General features: G+C 43.4%; 1 protein-coding gene and 1 long non-coding RNA gene across 2 annotated transcripts; one reads left to right on the plus strand and one right to left on the minus strand.

Annotated features, from left to right (window-relative positions):
- Positions 1-9,378: 9,378 nt before the first annotated feature.
- Positions 9,379-10,906, minus strand: LOC139435190 (uncharacterized). Its single transcript, XR_011644460.1, has 4 exons — positions 10,281-10,906; positions 10,087-10,193; positions 9,637-9,697; positions 9,379-9,513 (listed from the first exon to the last, which is right to left on the minus strand). It is a non-coding gene; the product is annotated as an uncharacterized lncRNA (long non-coding RNA).
- An 868-nt stretch (positions 10,907-11,774) lies between these two features.
- On the plus strand, positions 11,775-18,247 carry LOC117457813 (DDRGK domain-containing protein 1-like). The gene is made up of 8 exons (XM_034098053.2): positions 11,775-11,993; positions 12,771-12,920; positions 13,377-13,501; positions 14,118-14,219; positions 14,305-14,427; positions 14,504-14,542; positions 14,623-14,728; positions 17,691-18,247. Exons 1-8 carry the CDS (start codon positions 11,906-11,908, stop codon positions 17,849-17,851), a joined length of 894 nt encoding a protein of 297 aa, XP_033953944.1. The 5' UTR covers positions 11,775-11,905; the 3' UTR covers positions 17,852-18,247.
- The last annotated feature ends 6 nt before the right edge of the window (positions 18,248-18,253 follow it).

An 18,253-nucleotide genomic window follows, 5' to 3' on the forward strand; every position in this document is an offset into this window, starting at 1 on the left:
TCCCCCTTATCAAAATATCTGCAGACCAGTGGTATGGACATTCTTACTGCTCAGCACTTGGTGAAGGGAACTGAATGCAGTGCTGTGCTCTGACTTTGCCTGTATGGATCCCAAACACTTCCCTCAAATAAGGAGTAAAGGCCTACAGAAAGTGGCTCTGGAGGAGCTGAGCAAATGCCTGCTGAAATGTGATGAGCGGGCTACAGTTGGGACCTTGCAGGCAGAACTGACTAGCCTTGCAAATCAATGGGAGACACTGAAGATGTCACCTTTGGATAACTATACCATCAGGAGATCAACAGTCAGTGGGCTGCCTGGGGAGAGTGGACAGACTGTGGATCCTGAGGAGGGCTTGGAGTTGGAGAACAGAAGCTGTTCCACATGTAAGAACTGTCCCATATGCTGTCATCTCATCCTGTCTCAGTACAACCTCTTAACAGATGCATACCATATCATTGGACTGGGATACAAGTTCTTACTGACCTTGTCTGTTACACAAGTTGCCTGTGAAAGGACTTTCTCCACCCTTACATTTGTGAAGAACCGACTTAGGACATCCATGACCCAGGACCGCCTTGAGGCTTTTTTGCTGATGTCAACAGAGAAGGAAATCCTTATGGGACTTGACATTGACAATGTCATTGACAAGGTCGCAGAGACCAGTGAGTTGATGCGCCGCCAGCTTACCTTCTAAGGTAAGACAGCATCTCCAAAGGTGCATTATGTAGTTTCAGGGGAGGGGGATTTGCAGATTTGTAGAGCCTGCAGTTAGTTTAAAAACATATTTGCTGTACATGTGATTCTTAATATTGATTATTTGATCTTAAATAAAAACAAATATTATATATATATATTCAGATCTCAGAACTTGTATTTGTTTCTTATGCCTACTGTAGCACTTTGGGATTGATTTTAGCAATGAAAGGTGCTTCATAAATACGATTTATTATTATTAGATGATAAAATACGTACAAAAAATGTTCACTGCTCTGATCAGAGAAAACCAGATTCAGACCTCTGTTAAGTTTAAGTTGCTGCTAACCTGAAGTAACTGAATTGTAATGTTGCTGCATTGAATAGATGGGCTGAAGCTGGCATCTAAATCATTTGCAGACAAATAATATAATCGTGTTTTTTAGGTAGCATAATATCATAGCATTCTTATATGAATCCTTTTGTGACTTGTATTGAGGGGCAAATGTTGATAAGAAGATTAAATGGTATGTAGGAAAGAGTGTTCAAATAGGACTGCATTGAGGGCTGTGGTTGTGTTTAACAAAGTGGTGCTGTGTGACTGTCGGTCAATATGGAACGAGCTTTGGTGATTATGTTGCCAATATGTGGAATACACTAGCGGATATGGATAGCTCCTGTTACCTTTTTCGTTGAATTGAGTGCTGTAGTTAACTAAATGGGATTTAATATTATTTCGTTTTTCAGAATGAACAAAAACAACACTGCAGCTTGAACAGATATCACTATAGGTAGATATTAATAAGAATGAAATTATACATTTCTTTAAATGTACAGTTCTGTTTCATATGGGTGTTTCCATAGATCTAGTCTCTTTATTTCCCCCTCAAAATGGACCAGATTGATGCATTTCACTCAAAATAAATTTAAAATGTTTTCCCGGGGGAGCATAACAGTAACCTCTGTCCATATATTTCTATTTGGGTGGTAGATTTAAGGGCTATCACTACGGGCAGCAACGCTGTAAATATTGATGATACATCCAGCAAAACGCCCCCCAAAAAAACTGGTAGTGGCCTGGCTGGGTGTATAATTCCCGGCCTGACTTATTGTCCCAGTCCGGCCCTGTCCACACCTCATACTTTACTGGTTTTGATTTGATTTGTTTGTCCTAAATAAATGGTGTCTCCTTTTTGTTGTGGCCTTTTGAGCCGGGTCATAACACTTGAAAACCAATGTCCTCTGGATTAGATACTGAACTGAGAATATGATGCAAAAAACCCAACAATAACATCGGAGCTATTTCTGATGCGTAATCTCTTTTGGTATTACTGATTGACTGCATTTGTGTCGCTCTGTTGCTGATACACTCAGGCAGGTGAATGTTTTCCTGTGCTGCCCAATCCCCTGTTGGCAGGCCGTGATGTCACCACAGAGTGAAGGTGGGAAGTCGATAGGGCAGCTGGCCTGTCAGTGCTACTTCCCTGTCACCAATACACATACTTGGAAATACATGTAGGAATAATCCCAGTAAGGGAGATGTAGCCGTGCGAAGTGCAGTGTGTGCAACGTGAATGTGCCTCTATAAAACCTTCAAATAACCCACCAAGCATCCTACTTTTAGCAACGTTTTTACACACAAACTGTGAATCGAGATGTTATCAGCCAAAAGCAGAAGGTGCACGGGACCAGCTGCTCTGTAACGAACACCTAAGCCATTAAACTTTCATTGTTTCTCCCTCTTGTCTTAGCTGACTGCACACTCTGAACCTGTTTGATGCAGATCCCGACGCTCTGCTGGAATATATGCTCTTGCGAAACCGCGCACTGGTTACAAATGACTCACTCATACTTAGCTGCTGCTTACCCTAGTACAAAGTTTAGTACTCCTTCCCTCCAATAATTCATGTGATGGTTAATATTTGAACCACAGAGATAACCTGATCTACAGAAGGAGGTCTGAATGGAAGCTCTAACACTTCACAGTCAAACAGCAAAGGTCTTTAAACTTCTCGTGTATGGGTAAAGAGGACACTCTTTAACCACAGTCATGTGTTTGCAGTAACTGCACACTTTTGGACCAATAACATGGGTTCAGTGACTATGTGCAGAATCTACAACACCTTGTCCTTTTTGCACACTCTCACTGCTTATCAATTTGAATACTTTTCTCTCTAAACACAAATCTCGTGGGGAGATGCATTGTACCTATCTCAACAATGACACCATGTTAGACCCAGATTTCTGAAGCAACACTGCAGCAAGAAAAACTCTTAAAATCTCTCTTGGCATATTTGTGGTGGAGATTTTCTAGGTTATCATCATTATTGTGCCGTTTTGAAGACGGCTTTCTGAGCAGAATGATGTGAATAAATATCACCAAAAGGTTGAACCAATCAATCAGTTGAAATGTCTATTAATGGTAAAAGGTAGTTTTGATAATATTATCTGAATAAAACTGAACCATGGATTACAAACAGCCCAATATAAGCTAGCTGAATGTGATATAAATCCAATGCTAATGTCATTTATTATTGACGTGTATACATGTATGGTCTTTTGATTTGTATTGATAATGTCAATAACAGGGTGACTCCTCAGTGATACATCCAATATTGCAAGATTTTATTTAGAGACTTCGCAGATTATTGAAAGTGTTTTGGAAAGCCCTATTGGTTGGCTGGACCAAAGGTTATCGACTTTTCACCTTGACTTCATGACCTTCCTATTCGTGTTTCCTCCCTGTGTCTCCACTGTAAAGCAGCGTGGAGTCTGAGTCCGGCGGTGACCTCATATGCACACCTGTTGAAAGGTAAAACTGACTGTTTGGCTGAAACGAGACACAAAGGAAGCACTGTGATTAAAACTGAAGCCATGATGTCCTTGAAGAAGCCCAAGGTGAAAGTGACACAACACACCTTGCAGTCATACAAAACACACAACCATTAACAGACCCTCAGAGGGCGGATTCATGAGGGAATATTAGGCTGTAGATCAGAAAGACAGTCAAACTATCCTGCTGCCTCACACTCCTCTAGTTACCATACAAAACACACTGTTGTACACCTACTTCATTCAAACGTATATTTAAAAAAGAATGAAAACCAAAAAGGAAATTCAGTCTACCTATAATAAATGGATCTTTATTGATACATTATAATCCTGAAAGTAATCCCGGTTTTGAAAAAATGCAACAGTAATCTGATTATTTAATGTAGGCCTAACTAAGGGAATACAGTTACTTGTTTTTTGTATCCTGACGAAGTAATCTTGGTCGATGTAATCCGTTACTCCCTAAACCTGTGTACCGTACAGGGCTTAATCTGTTGAACCAACAGAGGAGATGATGTGACGACAGAGAAGTCATTGTTACGGATCACAAATCTGTTGCACTATAGTGTCAACAAACAGGAGGACAGCGCCCCCCCCCCCTCCCCCAGCCTGCCCTTCACCTTTCTACTCAACTGTTACTACAAACACGCTGCAGCATGTCACTGCACAGAGGTGGAAGAACTACTCGTATCGTTAATGTCAAAACAACCCGTATGAATACATGGAATTAGATTAGCCGTGACAAGTGAGGCGTCATCTACATGTGTTTACATCATTTGGCTACAACAATGTGTGCGACTGATTAGAAACACAACACCATGGCAAACTTCGGGACGTATTCAAGTACAAATTAATTGGCCAAATGATTGAGACTACGACATAAATTGGTGTATAACTTCTCCAACGTATGATGGATCCACATCATATGTTGCAGTTCTGGCATTGCGTGTTGTCGGCTTGTCAAAGCTGTATGCGCTTGATCGGTCTTTGAATAAATGAGATGTAGGCTACTATATAAATCCAACGACAGAAGAGTTGAGACGTTGTAGAACATCAGCCACCCTACTCTAGGTTGCAAACTAAAGCCAGTCTGTTCACCCCACTGATCTCCACCATGCATACCTGACATAGCATACCTGACACATTAGACATGGCTAAGCTTCCTTCTTGCCCCCCCCCATGTATTCACACTATAAACCAAAGTCTCTCTAGGTATATCTGTAAAAGTATTATTTCTTTCAGTCATATTTTATTCTATTGTTAAAATAAGCGTTTTTTGGTCAACCTGGTGTAACATGACCCATATAAGAACCTCTCTTCACTCAAGACTGATCACATCATGAGGAGCTAAGCGATGTAACAAACCAGCTTCCTTTGAGTTTCATTTTGTGTTCAGGGAATACTTAATCCTGTGAGCTGCTCATCTCAATGATGTGTGATGCAAACATTCCCTGTGACCGTGTGCAGGAGTCACCTTGCCCCTCTTCCTGTCTTCCGCTTTCCTCCTCTCCGTCCAGCCCCCTCCTTCCTCTCTCTGTGTGCACGTCGACCTGCACAGCACTACACCTGCAGAGTCTGCTGAAAATCATTCTGTGCGCTTCACGGGCAGCTGAGGTCGCACTGACCTCTGGGGGATTGAGACCGGGGACATCACTCATGTTCCCACAACCGCTTCTTACGGTGTGATGCAGCCTTGCTCTGCAGGGCTGTCTCACATGAGGAGCTGCAGTAGCTCCGCCCCCAGTAGATCACCTGAGCCGTAAACCAGGAAATAAGGACTGCGGCAAGTGCAGTGTCCTTCCAGGGCTCACCTTCAACTTTAGACCGTCTAAGCCTCACATACATTCTTTGCATACCATAAATTAGCTTCTGACAGGCAGGCTGTCATGACAATGGGTTCAGTGGCCACATGGTATCTGTATTATCTGGAAGTAAATACACAGCTACCCACAGTTACACACTATTCGGAGCAGAGGTGCTGGGGGGCCTGAAGGGTGAGGAGTCAGAACATGAACTGGAGTTCAAGATCCTGAAATACACACACACGCACGCACACACACACACACACACACACGCTTTTTGCCAGCATGAACAATGTTATTAGTAGCAACAAAAATGTCCACATAGGACAGAACACACACACGCACGCGCACACGCACGCACACACACACACACACACACACACACACACACACACACACACACACACACACACACACACAGAGTCTCAGACTGCGTTGTGTCCTCCAGATGTCACCATTGACGGAAAAGTACCCTCACACCCAGTGGAGCCCCCTCTCCTGGGGGAGAGAGAGGGATTAAGCGATTAGCTCGTCCTCACTCTCTTCTCCTCTGTTCTTACTGCTGTTCTCTGAAAAGTGCTGACAGGGACATTCTTACAGCTCCTGCTGCACGTGCGGACAACAAGTCCACTGCTTTCTGTCCCACATGCAGGCATGCTGCGTGATGATGAGCTCATTACACATTTAACATGTTCATTCAGTCCTTTCCGATCAACAAAGATAGCCCCTACCCTAAACCACCGATGTTGTTCCATCATTCTTTCAACCTGTCCACACATCTCTCTAAGAAACATGTGACTGTTATAAAGAGAGATTCAGTGTTGTATCCGGGCTCTTGGGAGACATATTTCCCTGTGTGTGACCTCTCAAGGTCCACTTACAAGTATTTCCGTTCAAACCCCACGTATCAGCAAATTAAAATTGGCCAATGAAATCAAATTGTATGTAATTGATGGTTGCAGGAATATTGTTAATACCCCCTTCATTTAGATTACGTCAGTTTATTCTGTGTAGTTTGTAAACTTTTATCACATCAGTCGGTTTTTTATGACGCACAATCCTAAATGAACGTGTTCTGCCATATTTCCACATTCATCCATGACGTCTTCTTTCCTTCTGTAGTGTTTGCTTTACTACGTTACTGTACACGTTGTATAATCACTATGCAGTAGTGGATGCTATTTCAGGTGTGATTTATTGGAGTGAGCATGACCTTCCCTCTGACTCGATGGATGATCTGTGAGAGAGAGAGAGAGTGTGTCGTGGGCACGTGCTGCATGTCTGCCTCCTAGTGAGTGCACACGGCACTGCATGTTTCAAGGGAACAGAATACAACAGAATGCTTACTGAAGTAGGTCTTATATTTGCAAAGGTTGCATTATTTGAAGTCATTTAATACTTTTTCATGCTGATGTAGAACCAAAATACTTTTTCAGATCCCTTCAAGGCACTGCATGTTTTTCCATTTGATTTGCTAAAGATACAGTTGGCTTTAACTGCGTCTGTCCTCACACTCACAGCTAAATTAGGCCCTCTTAAAGGTCCTCTGATCCTCTTTTCCAACAATATATTACAGGTCTCATATATATACAGAACATGTCTCTGAAATGTTTTGCTGAAACCCTATCTGTTTTTAAGAGTGTGCTTAAGACCTTCCTTTTTGATGAAGCTTATAGTTAGGGCTGATTAGATTCAGCCCATAGTTTTGCTGCTATAGGCTTAGACTGTCGGGGGACATCTTCCTTTTTCCTTCTCTCTGTCTGTACCTGTAACCTCTCATGTTCCCAATAACCCAGCTTCCCCCACATTTCTTTTTGGTGTCTATCTACGCTGGGATCCTGAGTCCTGGATCCTGATCTGAGTCCTGGACTTCGAGTCGTGGCTGAACCTGTCTCTGCGGTCCTGCCTGACTTTCATCATACTACTTCCCTGATGGATCCCACAAGATTGTTGACATCCTCGTGGATTCATCCTCTTATTATACACATGCATTTCCTAACATTCGGTCTATATGCTGTAAAATGTATTATCTCTTCAATTTACACACGGCATCTATTGCCCGTCTGTCCGTCCTGGGAGAGGGATTCCTCCTCTGTTGCTCTCCCTGAGGTTTCTCCCATGTTCCCCTTTAAACTGGGGGTTTTTCCTTTTTTGGAAGTTTTTCCTTGTGAGGGTCTAAGGACAGAGGGTGTCGTATTGTCATACTGATATTCTAACTGTGAAGTCCACTGAGACAAATGTAACATTTGTGATATTGGGCTATATAAATAAAAATTGATTGATTGATTGAAACACCAAACAGGTCATTAGCATCCCATAAAGCCCTGTTCCAAAAGTGCTGATTCTGTGTCTGTGACTTTAAATGCTAATGAGCTGCAGCTGGCCGCGCTCCTCTGAGAGATATTTGGTTAAAAAGAACACAATGGTGCTCTAGGAGATTCAGGTGATAAGGTGGGCGGGTGTTACCTTGGTTGGTTATTGGCTAATGGTTGCACAACCCAAACCACATGAGAGATGAGAACAAGAGAAGTCAACAGCAGTAAGAAAGAGGAGGACATCATTTCCAAAATGAGATTTGGTCTCAAAGGACTAAATAGCATATTATTCATTATGAAAAAAACATACATCAGGTGTAGTATATAGTGCCGTGCACATATACTATCAGCAGTGTTGTGCTTTACTGAAAACCAGTAACTAGTTACCATTACTAGTTACTTCATTTCAAAAGTAACGCAGTTACTTTACTGATTACTTACACCAAAAAGTAATGCGTTACTGTGAAAAGTAACGTTTTAGTTACTTAAAAAAAGGGCTCCCATTATATTAATGCCCTTATAGCCTTCATTTCAGTACTGTTATTGCATTGGAGAATAATACAATCTGTTGATCAACTTGACATGCATTATATGCAATCTGGATAGCATCGATATTAGCTGGCTTTACATTTGTGTATATTCTTTCTCCAGGTAGTTGGAAAAAGTTTTCCGTTTCATATGCCATGTGCCGCCCGGACATGCTATCATGCTAACTAGCTCCCTGAAAGCGGGTGACTCCACTGTAGCAATAGCCTGCATCAGCGCCATATAGATAGAAGAGTTACGACACCGGAAGTCCAAAAACGGTTATCGTCACGTGGTTCATGTAGACGAGGATCGTTCCCCGGAAGTTCATGGCGGGCAATGTGAATGCATTGATAACAGGAGATAAAACTACGATTTTTGTTAATTATTAGTGAATAAAGGTTTTGATTTGCAATATTTATACAACAAATCGATATGTGTATGTATTTACATCAATATGTTTTAAAAAATAAAATCGAATTTGCTAATATTAAGTGATAATATCAGGATTAGTGTGAACAACTAGTTTACATGTTACTAACAGTGCCTTGGTTAAAGAGCCTGTTGCTGTTTATTTATAGCTTTGAATTCTTTCAAACCAATATTATCTTCTTAGACTTGTATGGTAGTCAGGAGCATTACTTTCTAATGTTTATTGATACATTTAGAGGGAGGGGATCTAAAGTAATGCTTTAAAATTCAGATTGGATTCATTTCTACCATTTTCTTAAATTCATGGTAGTTTCAGTAATCCCCTGGTAATTGAGGACACAAGTTATCTAAATGACTAATGTCATCTTTATGGCTTTCAGAAAGGACAGGAGACCGACAGGTGACTATCAAAGGACTAGCAGCAGCATGATGATGTTAAATGTGTTGTTTTAGGAACATCCATTGCAAATACATGGAATTCAATAAACATTGAATAGCATATCATGCAGTTTGTCGGTGCCTTTTCCTCCGTGTTGTCCTGGTTTGCTGTGCTGCCTCCTAGTCGCCACCATGGTTTGCTGTGCTGACTGGGGATGCTCCAATCGCTCAGAGAAAGGAGCACGAATGTACGGCTTCCCCACTGACACAGAGCGGAGGAAAAAATGGCTGGCTCAAGTCAGCAGGAGCAATTTCACGACCAACAGCAACACAATATGTGATGTAATTATATACAAACACTGCATTTGCACTTTTTCATAAAACGAAAACCACACCATTGGGAAAGCTTAATGTTTTGTTTAATACAAAAAAACAGGGAAAGGCTTGAAAAACACTGAGAGTTGAGACTCAGGGTGCAGGGTGAGGGTCTCAGTGCAGGTATTCAGGCTCCATTGAATCCCCCTCTGGTTCTTGTGCTGAAAGAGGGAGTAACAGACAGGAGAAAGGGTTATACACACCTATATAGCACACCTATTGGATGGGAAATGCCTTGGGGAGATAAGGTGTTTACTTATATAACACAGTAGTATTAAACTTACCTTGTGTTTTCACTCTCACTTAAGTCCCTCTCCCTTTGCCATCAATCCAGAATCAGCTGCGCTGCAACATTATACAGACAGGTAATAATCAACAGAATCACAAGGACACAATATGGCTCTGCTAAAAACACTCACTCTTACACGCACCAAAGTTATATTTATCTAATATTTAACTCCCTCCACCCCCACATACAATCCCGTTTAGAAGCCCCTCTTCTCTAATTCAACATGTTGGACGAAATGACATTAAGAGAACGGAATTTACCATTAAAAGGCTGTTCAACGTGTGTTGCTAACTTGCTTCGGTATGCTAGCTTAATCTGTTATCTGTAAACGTTCCCTAAATCTACTAATTTAGGGATAATCCACTGACATCCTTTAATACACATGTTCATTTGAATCAGATGTACTGATAATATCCGCAATATACATCTTTAAACTTCTTCTTACCTTTAAAAGTCCGTCACGAACGGTGTATTATGCTGCAACTCCACAGCTCTGCCAGCCTTGGCGCTAACTTCCGGGGAACGATTGAGAGGCTCCACGATCCGCCATTGCTGTAAAAAAGTGGTCCATTGGAGTGAACGGAGATGTCGTAACTCTTCTATTAAATAGCTCTGGCCTGCATGTGTTCTACAACATACCGTGCAATGGCTTTATCGACTTTCCCCTGGCTAGCAGTCCCTTGGTTAAAATCCAGCCGCTGTTGCTTAGGTGGAGGTGGAGTGGCGTCTGTGGTCTTGGGCCCTGACACACCAACCCGATTTTGGGAGTCAGAGGCCGTCAGAGGCTGTCGGGCATTCGCGGCGCCGTAGTCAGGTTGGTGTGTCCCGCACCGTCGACCGTGACACGCCTTATTTGGACTGCCAGACCCGATGCATGGCCGATTCAACATGTTGAATCGGCCATGCATCGGGTCTGGCAGTCGGACCAAATAATCACTCTGATTGGCTGTTCAGCTAGCAAATCAGTGCATGAGAAGCGAAGCGGAAGTGAGGGACGTAAACAAACGATTTAAGAAGGCACACACAGACTGCTATTCATTTTCATCTCATCATGGCGATCTGGAATGATGCAAACGAAGACCTGCTCATAACCTTGATCCAGGAGAGGCCAGCTCTGTATGATATTGGAGAAAATATACTCTTCTTCTTCTCTGTCTTCCGGTTGTTGCCTCTTTTGAATGACGAATACACACTACCGCCGCCTGCTGGTAAGGAGAGTTATTGCCACACGCACTGAAGTCGGTGCGGTGTGTTCCCGTGCGACACATGGCCAAAACTTAGGAGAACACGGCCAGGCAACAGCCGACTTCAGCGTCGGCTAGTCCTCTGGTGACTGCTTGGTGTGTCAGGGCCTTAGCTACTATAGCTTCGTCCCAGCATGTTGTTTTTGCAGATGTTTTAAGAGATTTGAATGACTGGTTTGGGCAGTAGATAGGCTCTTTGACCCGCCAGGACACAACTTACATTTAACTAAAACGTCCTTTTCTTTGTGCTCGACAAAAGTGAAATAGTGAGAATATCTCCAGGTGGAGAAACTAGACTTGAGCTCCGCCGCCGCCATGATAGTCTTGTTAGTAAATAACACAAACACGCCCACAGCCCGTCTCCGCATGTGACACAGGAAGTATTTAAGTACATTTACTCAAGTACTGTACTTAAGTACAGTTCTCATCTCTGTTCACCTCGCTGTTGACTATATAAAAAAACTAACGCAGTAACGCACCATGTAGTAACGGTAACTGAGTTACTGAATTTAAAAAGTAATGCGTTAGAGTACTAGTTACTGCCAAAAATAACGGCGTTACAGTAACGCGTTACTTGTAACGCGTTAGTCCCAACACTGACTATCAGGTATATGTGAATATTGTGGCAATGACAAAACAGACAAAATACCAGCAAGAACGTGTATTACTAAAGGAAGCACCGAACATAAACCAAACAGATTTAAATGTAATAGAGATATTGCGAAGGAGTTCAGGGGATGTAGCATACAGGGCAGTATTTAGGTTTTTAAAAAGGACAGGGGTTATGTTAAGGAATTAGGGGAACAGCATACAGTGCTGATCCACACTCCATTCCAGAAGGTGGCGGTAAAGGCACCTAAAAGCTGCCAACTGCCGTCAAAAACAACAGTAGAAGAAGGAGTAGTAGTAGAAGAAGAAGAACAACAGCAACAGCAGCAGCAGCAGCTACATGCCTCACCAACACTTTTGAGCTTGAGAGTGAAATAAATGTGCCAATAATATATATTTAATCTCGCAGCTATGGACATAGCGGTGTACCTGATTGCTGCTGCTATCCTCATTGTGCTGATAGTGTTTGCGCTGAAGGTGCGAGGGAGCACACAGGAAGGTAAGAGACCTCCATGTTAGCTACACACCGGAAAGTGTCTGCTGCTAAACTAAGTGTTGCGTTTACCTTTTCATTAAACACTGCTATTCAAAATGTAATAGAGAGGAAACAGTAAGCCAAACTTCCCGCTGTAGTTACATTTACTTTGGCAACGTCAGCTCATAGCTGTCACTCCGCCATTAAGTACGGAGGCCGCAGAGGGCCAACTGAAGCTGCCTTATATTCTCTTTATCTGTCCCTGAATAAGAAATAAATACTACAGTGTAATATTTAGTTACAAACAAAAGTCCTGCATACAAAATATTACTTAAGTAATATAGTAACACAAATAAAAGTACCAAAAATAAAAGTACGTATTGTGCATAACGTCCCATTTCAGAATTATTGCATTACATTGGATGATAATTAATCATGCTAATTTAATTACTTTGTATACTGCTGCTGGATATCTTAATTTATCATTTGATATCATAGTGTTTTTTTTAGTATGTATTATCTTTATAATCTGAATATATAAAAAAGTACAATATTGGCTGCCAAATGTAGTAGAGTAGAAGTACAAAGTAGCATAAAATGGAAGTATAAGCACCCCAAAATCGTCCCTAAGTACTTGAGTAGATGTACTTTCAATACCTGTGTGCCTGATCTCAGGGTATTGAATAATGTTCTGTTCTACTTTTTCATCTCTTTGAAATGTTCAATCTTCACAGTGTTAACATGCCTGATGGGTATTGCAAGGCAGTGCTTTGACGTGTTGTGTGCCCTCTCTGTTGTCAGCTGATGAGGAACAGCAGAGGGATGTGGTCCGGGCAGCGGGGCCCCGTCAGCGGGCCCCAGAGGAGCGAGGGGCCGGTATGCCTCGCAGAAGGAGGAACCTCGCCGCGTCGATGGCCAACAGACGACCACAGAGAGAAGATGTAGAAAATGGTAAACTAATCAGTATTGTAGTTATGCTAATGAGAAAACAACTATTATTGTTTCAATATGAGCTTCTTCTCAGCTTGTTTTAGAGTTCGTCATATTGGACTGACTCATTCAAATCATTTCTCATGCTTATTTATCACACTGAAAATATGCACTTTGTTTATGATCAGAATGAATTAGTTTGCCCCAAAACTTTTCTGAAACAAAATAGACACCAGGGTTGTGGTTTACCAGTTTAACAATGTCAATCATTTCAAACAATGACCCTTTAAACTAAAGGTTGCGTTTTGAAAATGTAGAGGCTTATAATACAATATGTATTACTATGTTTTCTTTACTGTGTAAAGACCTGGAGCTAAGAATGGTTGTATTTTCGTTTGCATACATTGAGGGGACTTGATAGATTGCATGTACAGTGGGAGTCAAACAAACATGTAACAAGACTGCTTTTGATTCCAGAGGAGGAACTTGTGGAGGAAGAAGAGGAAGAAGAAGAGCAGCAGAACCTCGGGTCTTCCGCCAAAGTTGGAGCTAAGAAGCAGAAGAAGCTGGAGGAGAAGCAGGCCAAGAAGGCCCAGAGAGAGGTGGGGGCTCAAACTAAAAACACTAAAGCTACAAGTTGACTATAAAACTATCCAAATTATGTTCAAAGCCGCAAATCAACAATTGTCCAGGGACTTTTCACACGAGAGAAAACATACACATGTCGAGAGGAAACTGCATTTTCAAAAAACTACCCATACGGACAAATTCCAAACTTCATTGCATCTCAACAGAAGGTGGAATAACTGTAATGATGAGCTGAAACACTGTGCAACCTAAACTAAAACTCTCATTTAAAGACCAAATCCTCAATGGTTCTGAGCAGGACCTGTGAACTCATGCTTGCTATTTCCTGTTGTTGTAAGAGTTATTTGTTTTTGGTTGTTTTGTAGAAAGAAATGATTTGTTTATAACGGATGATATTTTCATGAACAATGTACGCCAGAGGGGGACCAGAAACGTGTTTAAGCTTCGTCTTCCCCCTTTTCAACATGACGGAAACTATTTGAGAATTAATTTTTGTACACCTTGGAATTTTTTTTTCTTTTACTTCTCTTTGTTATAAGTATTATTATTGTAATATGTACAGTAGAAATGAAGACATCTACAAATGTGTGTTTGCTGTGCAGCGTTGTCATCTTGTGTTCCTGTCTTCAGATGGAGCTGGAAGAGAGGGAGGAGAGGAAGAAGATGCAGGATCTCAGAGAGCAGGAGAGGCGTCAGGAGGATGAGAAAGAGCGCCAGATGGAGCACAAACAGGTCCACTAGCAGTCCTCTTTCCAGCCCCCCCATCCTGTGTGTGAATACGAGCAGATCATGACACCCTGTGCTGCTGTTTGTTTAGGAGGAAGAGGAGCAGCGGGCTAAAGAGGAGCAGGACAAACGGGAGGAGGAGGAGTACTTAAAGCTCAAAGCCTCTTTCACCGTGGAGGAGCAGGGGGAGGAGGAGCAGCTCTCTGAAGACCAGGTGAGACACTGCTGAGCTCTCATCCTTCTCACGTTCTGGTTCTCTGTTCTAAACAAGTCTCCATGTTCTTTACTAGTCTCGAAATCTGCTACAAGAATTCATCCAGCACATCGAGGTGAGAGCTGCAGACCTTTTCCCAAAACAGCTGGTAGTGTCCAGTGGTTAAAGGGTTAACAGTGTGTGTCCCTCCCGCAGAGCTCCAAGGTGGTTCTCCTGGAGGACCTGGCCTCTCATTTTGGGATGAGGACGCAGGACGCCATCTGCAGACTGCAGGACCTGCTGGCTCAGGGCTCCCTGACAGGTCAGTCTGAAGCTGCACGGTAACCATAGAGACGGGAGCTTTTTATTAGGGCAATCACATACAAATATTCTGGAAAATTCATTGATTGCTTTTTTCTACATTACACCCATATTACTGCCATCTTACAGTATTTGGTCAATAACAAAAGTTCATATCAATACTTTGTTATATACCCTTTGTTGGCAATGACAGAGGTCAAACGTTTTCTGTAAGTCTTCGCAAGGTTTTCACACACTGTTGCTGGTATTTTGGCCCATTCCTCCATGCAGATCTCCTCTAGAGCAGTGATGTTTTGGGGCTGTCGCTGGGCAACATGGACTTTCAACTCCCTCCAAAGATTTTCTATGGGGTTGAGATCTGGAGACTGGCTAGGCCACTCCAGGACCTTGAAATGCTTCTTACGAAGCCACTCCTTCGTTGCCCGGGCGGTGTGTTTGGGATCATTGTCATGCCGAAAGACCCAGCCACGTTTCATCTTCAATGCCCTTGCTGATGGAAGGAGGTTGTCACTAAAAATCTCACGATACATGGCCCCATTCATTCTTTCCTTTACACGGATCAGTTGTCCTGGTCCCTTTGCAGAAACACAGCCCCAAAGCATGATGTTTCCACGCCCATGTTTCACAGTAGGTGTTCTTTGGATGCAACTCAGCCTTCTTTCTCCTCCAAACACGTCTAGTTGAGTTTTTACCAAAAAGTTCTATTTTGGTTTCATCTGACCACATGACATTCTCCCAATCCTCTTCTGGATCATCTAAATGCTCTCTAGCAGACTTCAGACGGGCCTGGACATGTACTGGCTTAAGCAGGGGGACACGTCTGGCACTGCAGGATTTGAGTCCCTGGCAGCGTAGTGTGTTACTGATGGTAGCCTTTGTTACTTTGGTCCCAGCTCTCTGCAGGTCATGGACTCGGTCCCCCCGTGTGGTTCTGGGATCTTTGCTCACCGGTCTTGTGATCATTTTGACCCCATGGGGTGAGATCTTGCGTGGAGCCCCAGATCGAGGGAGATTATCAGTGGTCTTGTATGTCTTCCATTTTCTAATAATTGCTCCCACAGTTGATTTCTTCACAACAAGCTGCTTACCTATTGCAGATGCAGTCTTCCCAGCCTGGTGCAGGTCTACCATTGTGTTTCTGGTGTCCTTTGACAGCTCTTTGGTCTTGGCCATAGTGGAGTTTGGAGTGTGACTGTTTGAGGTTGTGGACAGGTGTCTTTTATACTGATAACGAGTTCAAACAGGTGCCATGAATACAGTTAACGAGTGGAGGACAGAGGAGGCTCTCATGCCCCTTTCACACCAGCGCCTTTTCAGCTCCGGCTCGGAGCTAGAGCCTGAAAAGCGCCGGGTTTTCCAGTTCACACCGGAGCTGCGCCGGCTCTTAGCTCCGGAATCCGCTTCATTTCCAGCTCCAAAAAATTGTCGGTCCAGAGGCAAGAGCTTCGGAGCTAAGAGGTGGCGTCGCTTACGTCTCTCTTACGTCGAGGCGTGCAGGAAACTAAACCCACCTCCCCTGAACATGGGTCGACTGTCAGCCTGCCTACAAGCAGTAGTGCCTATAAACACACTTTATAAAGTCAGGCAGCACTAACCAGGCTTCGTGTGATTCTGTTTATGTGTACCTTACTTTGACCATCCGTTCGCTGTTATCGATCATTGTGGAGAGAGGCAGACGTGTTGTTTTGTATTATTGCAGCTATCGGATGCAAGTAGTCAGTTTAGCTTCGGTTGCTATGCCAACATCACCCGTTTTATACCAGAGAAACTTTCATAACAGCGTTGTGATACCAAACAGCATCAATTCAGACACACTTTCACTTAGGCTAAGGGGAACTGGGGATATGCATCAGCTGCTTGTGTGAGTCGGACAGTGAATACTTTAGAGCGGCCGCTGCAGTGCGAGCTAACCGGGAGCTAACGGGAGAATAAACTCCCGTGGAAGAGCAGCACTGCAGCGGTCGGTAAATGCTGCAGAAACACATTAATAAACAATGAACCACGGCACTCTGGAGAAAAGCATAAGGTTGGAGAAGTCGTTATTCAATTTATTCTGGCTTCGTGTGATTAAAAGCAACACGATCATCGACCCGACGCAGTTGTTGTTGTTGTTGTTGTTGTGAGCTGCCGTTGGGGGGCAAATCAGCGATGTAAACGGTGACGTCATGACGCAGCAGGGGCAGCTCTGGGGCGCCAGTGGGCGGTGTGCACAGAGCGGGAGCTGAAAAGGGAAACCGGAGCTGAACCAGAAAAGCTCCCGCTCGGAGCTAGAAAGGGAAAAGCGCTGGTGTGAAAGCCGCATTAAAGAAGAAGTTACAGGTCTGTGAGAGCCAGAGATCTTGTTTGTTTGGAGGTGACCAAATACTTATTTTACCGAGGAATTCATTACAAATCCTACAATGTGATTTCCTGGATTCTTTCCCCCCATTCTGTCTCATGGTTGAAGTGTACCTAGGATGAAAATTACAGGCCTCTCATCTTTTTAAGTGGGAGAACTTGCACAATTGGTGGCTGACTAAATACTTTTTTGCCCCACTGTACATACACACACACAACGTTAAGGCATTTCCCCCCCAAATGAGTCATTTTTAGCAGTGTTTCTTTCTGCTTTCCTGACATTTGATCAACCCTTAAATTGGCATTCACATATAAATACTTATAAAAAAATATAGTTTATTTCTAGTCTTAATGTCTCTAATGTACAGTGCCTTGTCTTTTTATGCTGCTGCAACGCAACCATTTCCCAAATTGGGATCACTAAAGTACTTCTTATCACATGATGACTGTTATTAGACCCATTTTACACATGCACACAGTCACATGACTATAGCTCCCAGGATACAAACCATTCAAGGGTTAATGGATCAGCAGCGTACAAAAATAGTTCAATGCTGCACCACACATTGAAGTGACCTTTGATCATACTGTCTCCTCTATAACATGACGTGTTTTTTTTTCTGCAGGAGTGATAGATGACCGAGGGAAGTTCATCTCCATCACTCCAGACGAGCTGGACTCAGTGGCTCAGTTCATGAAAAAGAGAGGCAGAGTGTCCATCACGGAGCTCGCTCAGGCCAGCAACTCGCTCATCAACCTGACGCCTGAGGGCCGCAGCAGCGCCTGAGGGCCGCAGCAGCGCCTGAGGGCCGCAGCAGGGCCCGAGGGCCACAGCAGCGCCTGAGGGCCACAGCAGCGCCTGAGGGCCGCAGCAGCGCCTGAGGGCCGCAGCAGGGCCCGAGGGCCACAGCAGCGCCTGAGGGCCGCAGCAGGGCCTGAGGGCCGCAGCAGCGCCTCATAATGCTTCAGGAGATCTGGACCAGTCTTCATGAGGAGGCTGGAGAATACTCATCATATTAGACTGTTCCTCAGGTACAGGCTTTGTCATCTGTTTTACTGTGTGGTGACGTCACTGCTCAGCAGCCTTAACACACCAGTACGTGTCAGTCTGCATATAGACTGGGACTGGTTTGAGCCACCCAAAAATGAACATACACACAATAAAGAAACCGATATAAACTGAGATACT

The sequence above is a fragment of the Pseudochaenichthys georgianus genome, chromosome 2 (genome assembly GCF_902827115.2).
Source record: "Pseudochaenichthys georgianus chromosome 2, fPseGeo1.2, whole genome shotgun sequence".
In the NCBI taxonomy this organism is placed as follows: Eukaryota; Metazoa; Chordata; class Actinopteri; order Perciformes; family Channichthyidae; genus Pseudochaenichthys; species Pseudochaenichthys georgianus.

Coding starts and splice junctions, on each gene's coding strand:
- LOC117457813 (XM_034098053.2), top strand. CDS start 11,906: ATGGACATAGCGGTGTACCTGATTGCTGCTGCTATCCTCATTGTGCTG. Junction 13,502..14,117: donor CCAAGAAGGCCCAGAGAGAG/GTGGGGGCTCAA, acceptor TCCTGTCTTCAG/ATGGAGCTGGAAGAGAGGGA. Junction 14,543..14,622: donor AATTCATCCAGCACATCGAG/GTGAGAGCTGCA, acceptor TCCCTCCCGCAG/AGCTCCAAGGTGGTTCTCCT.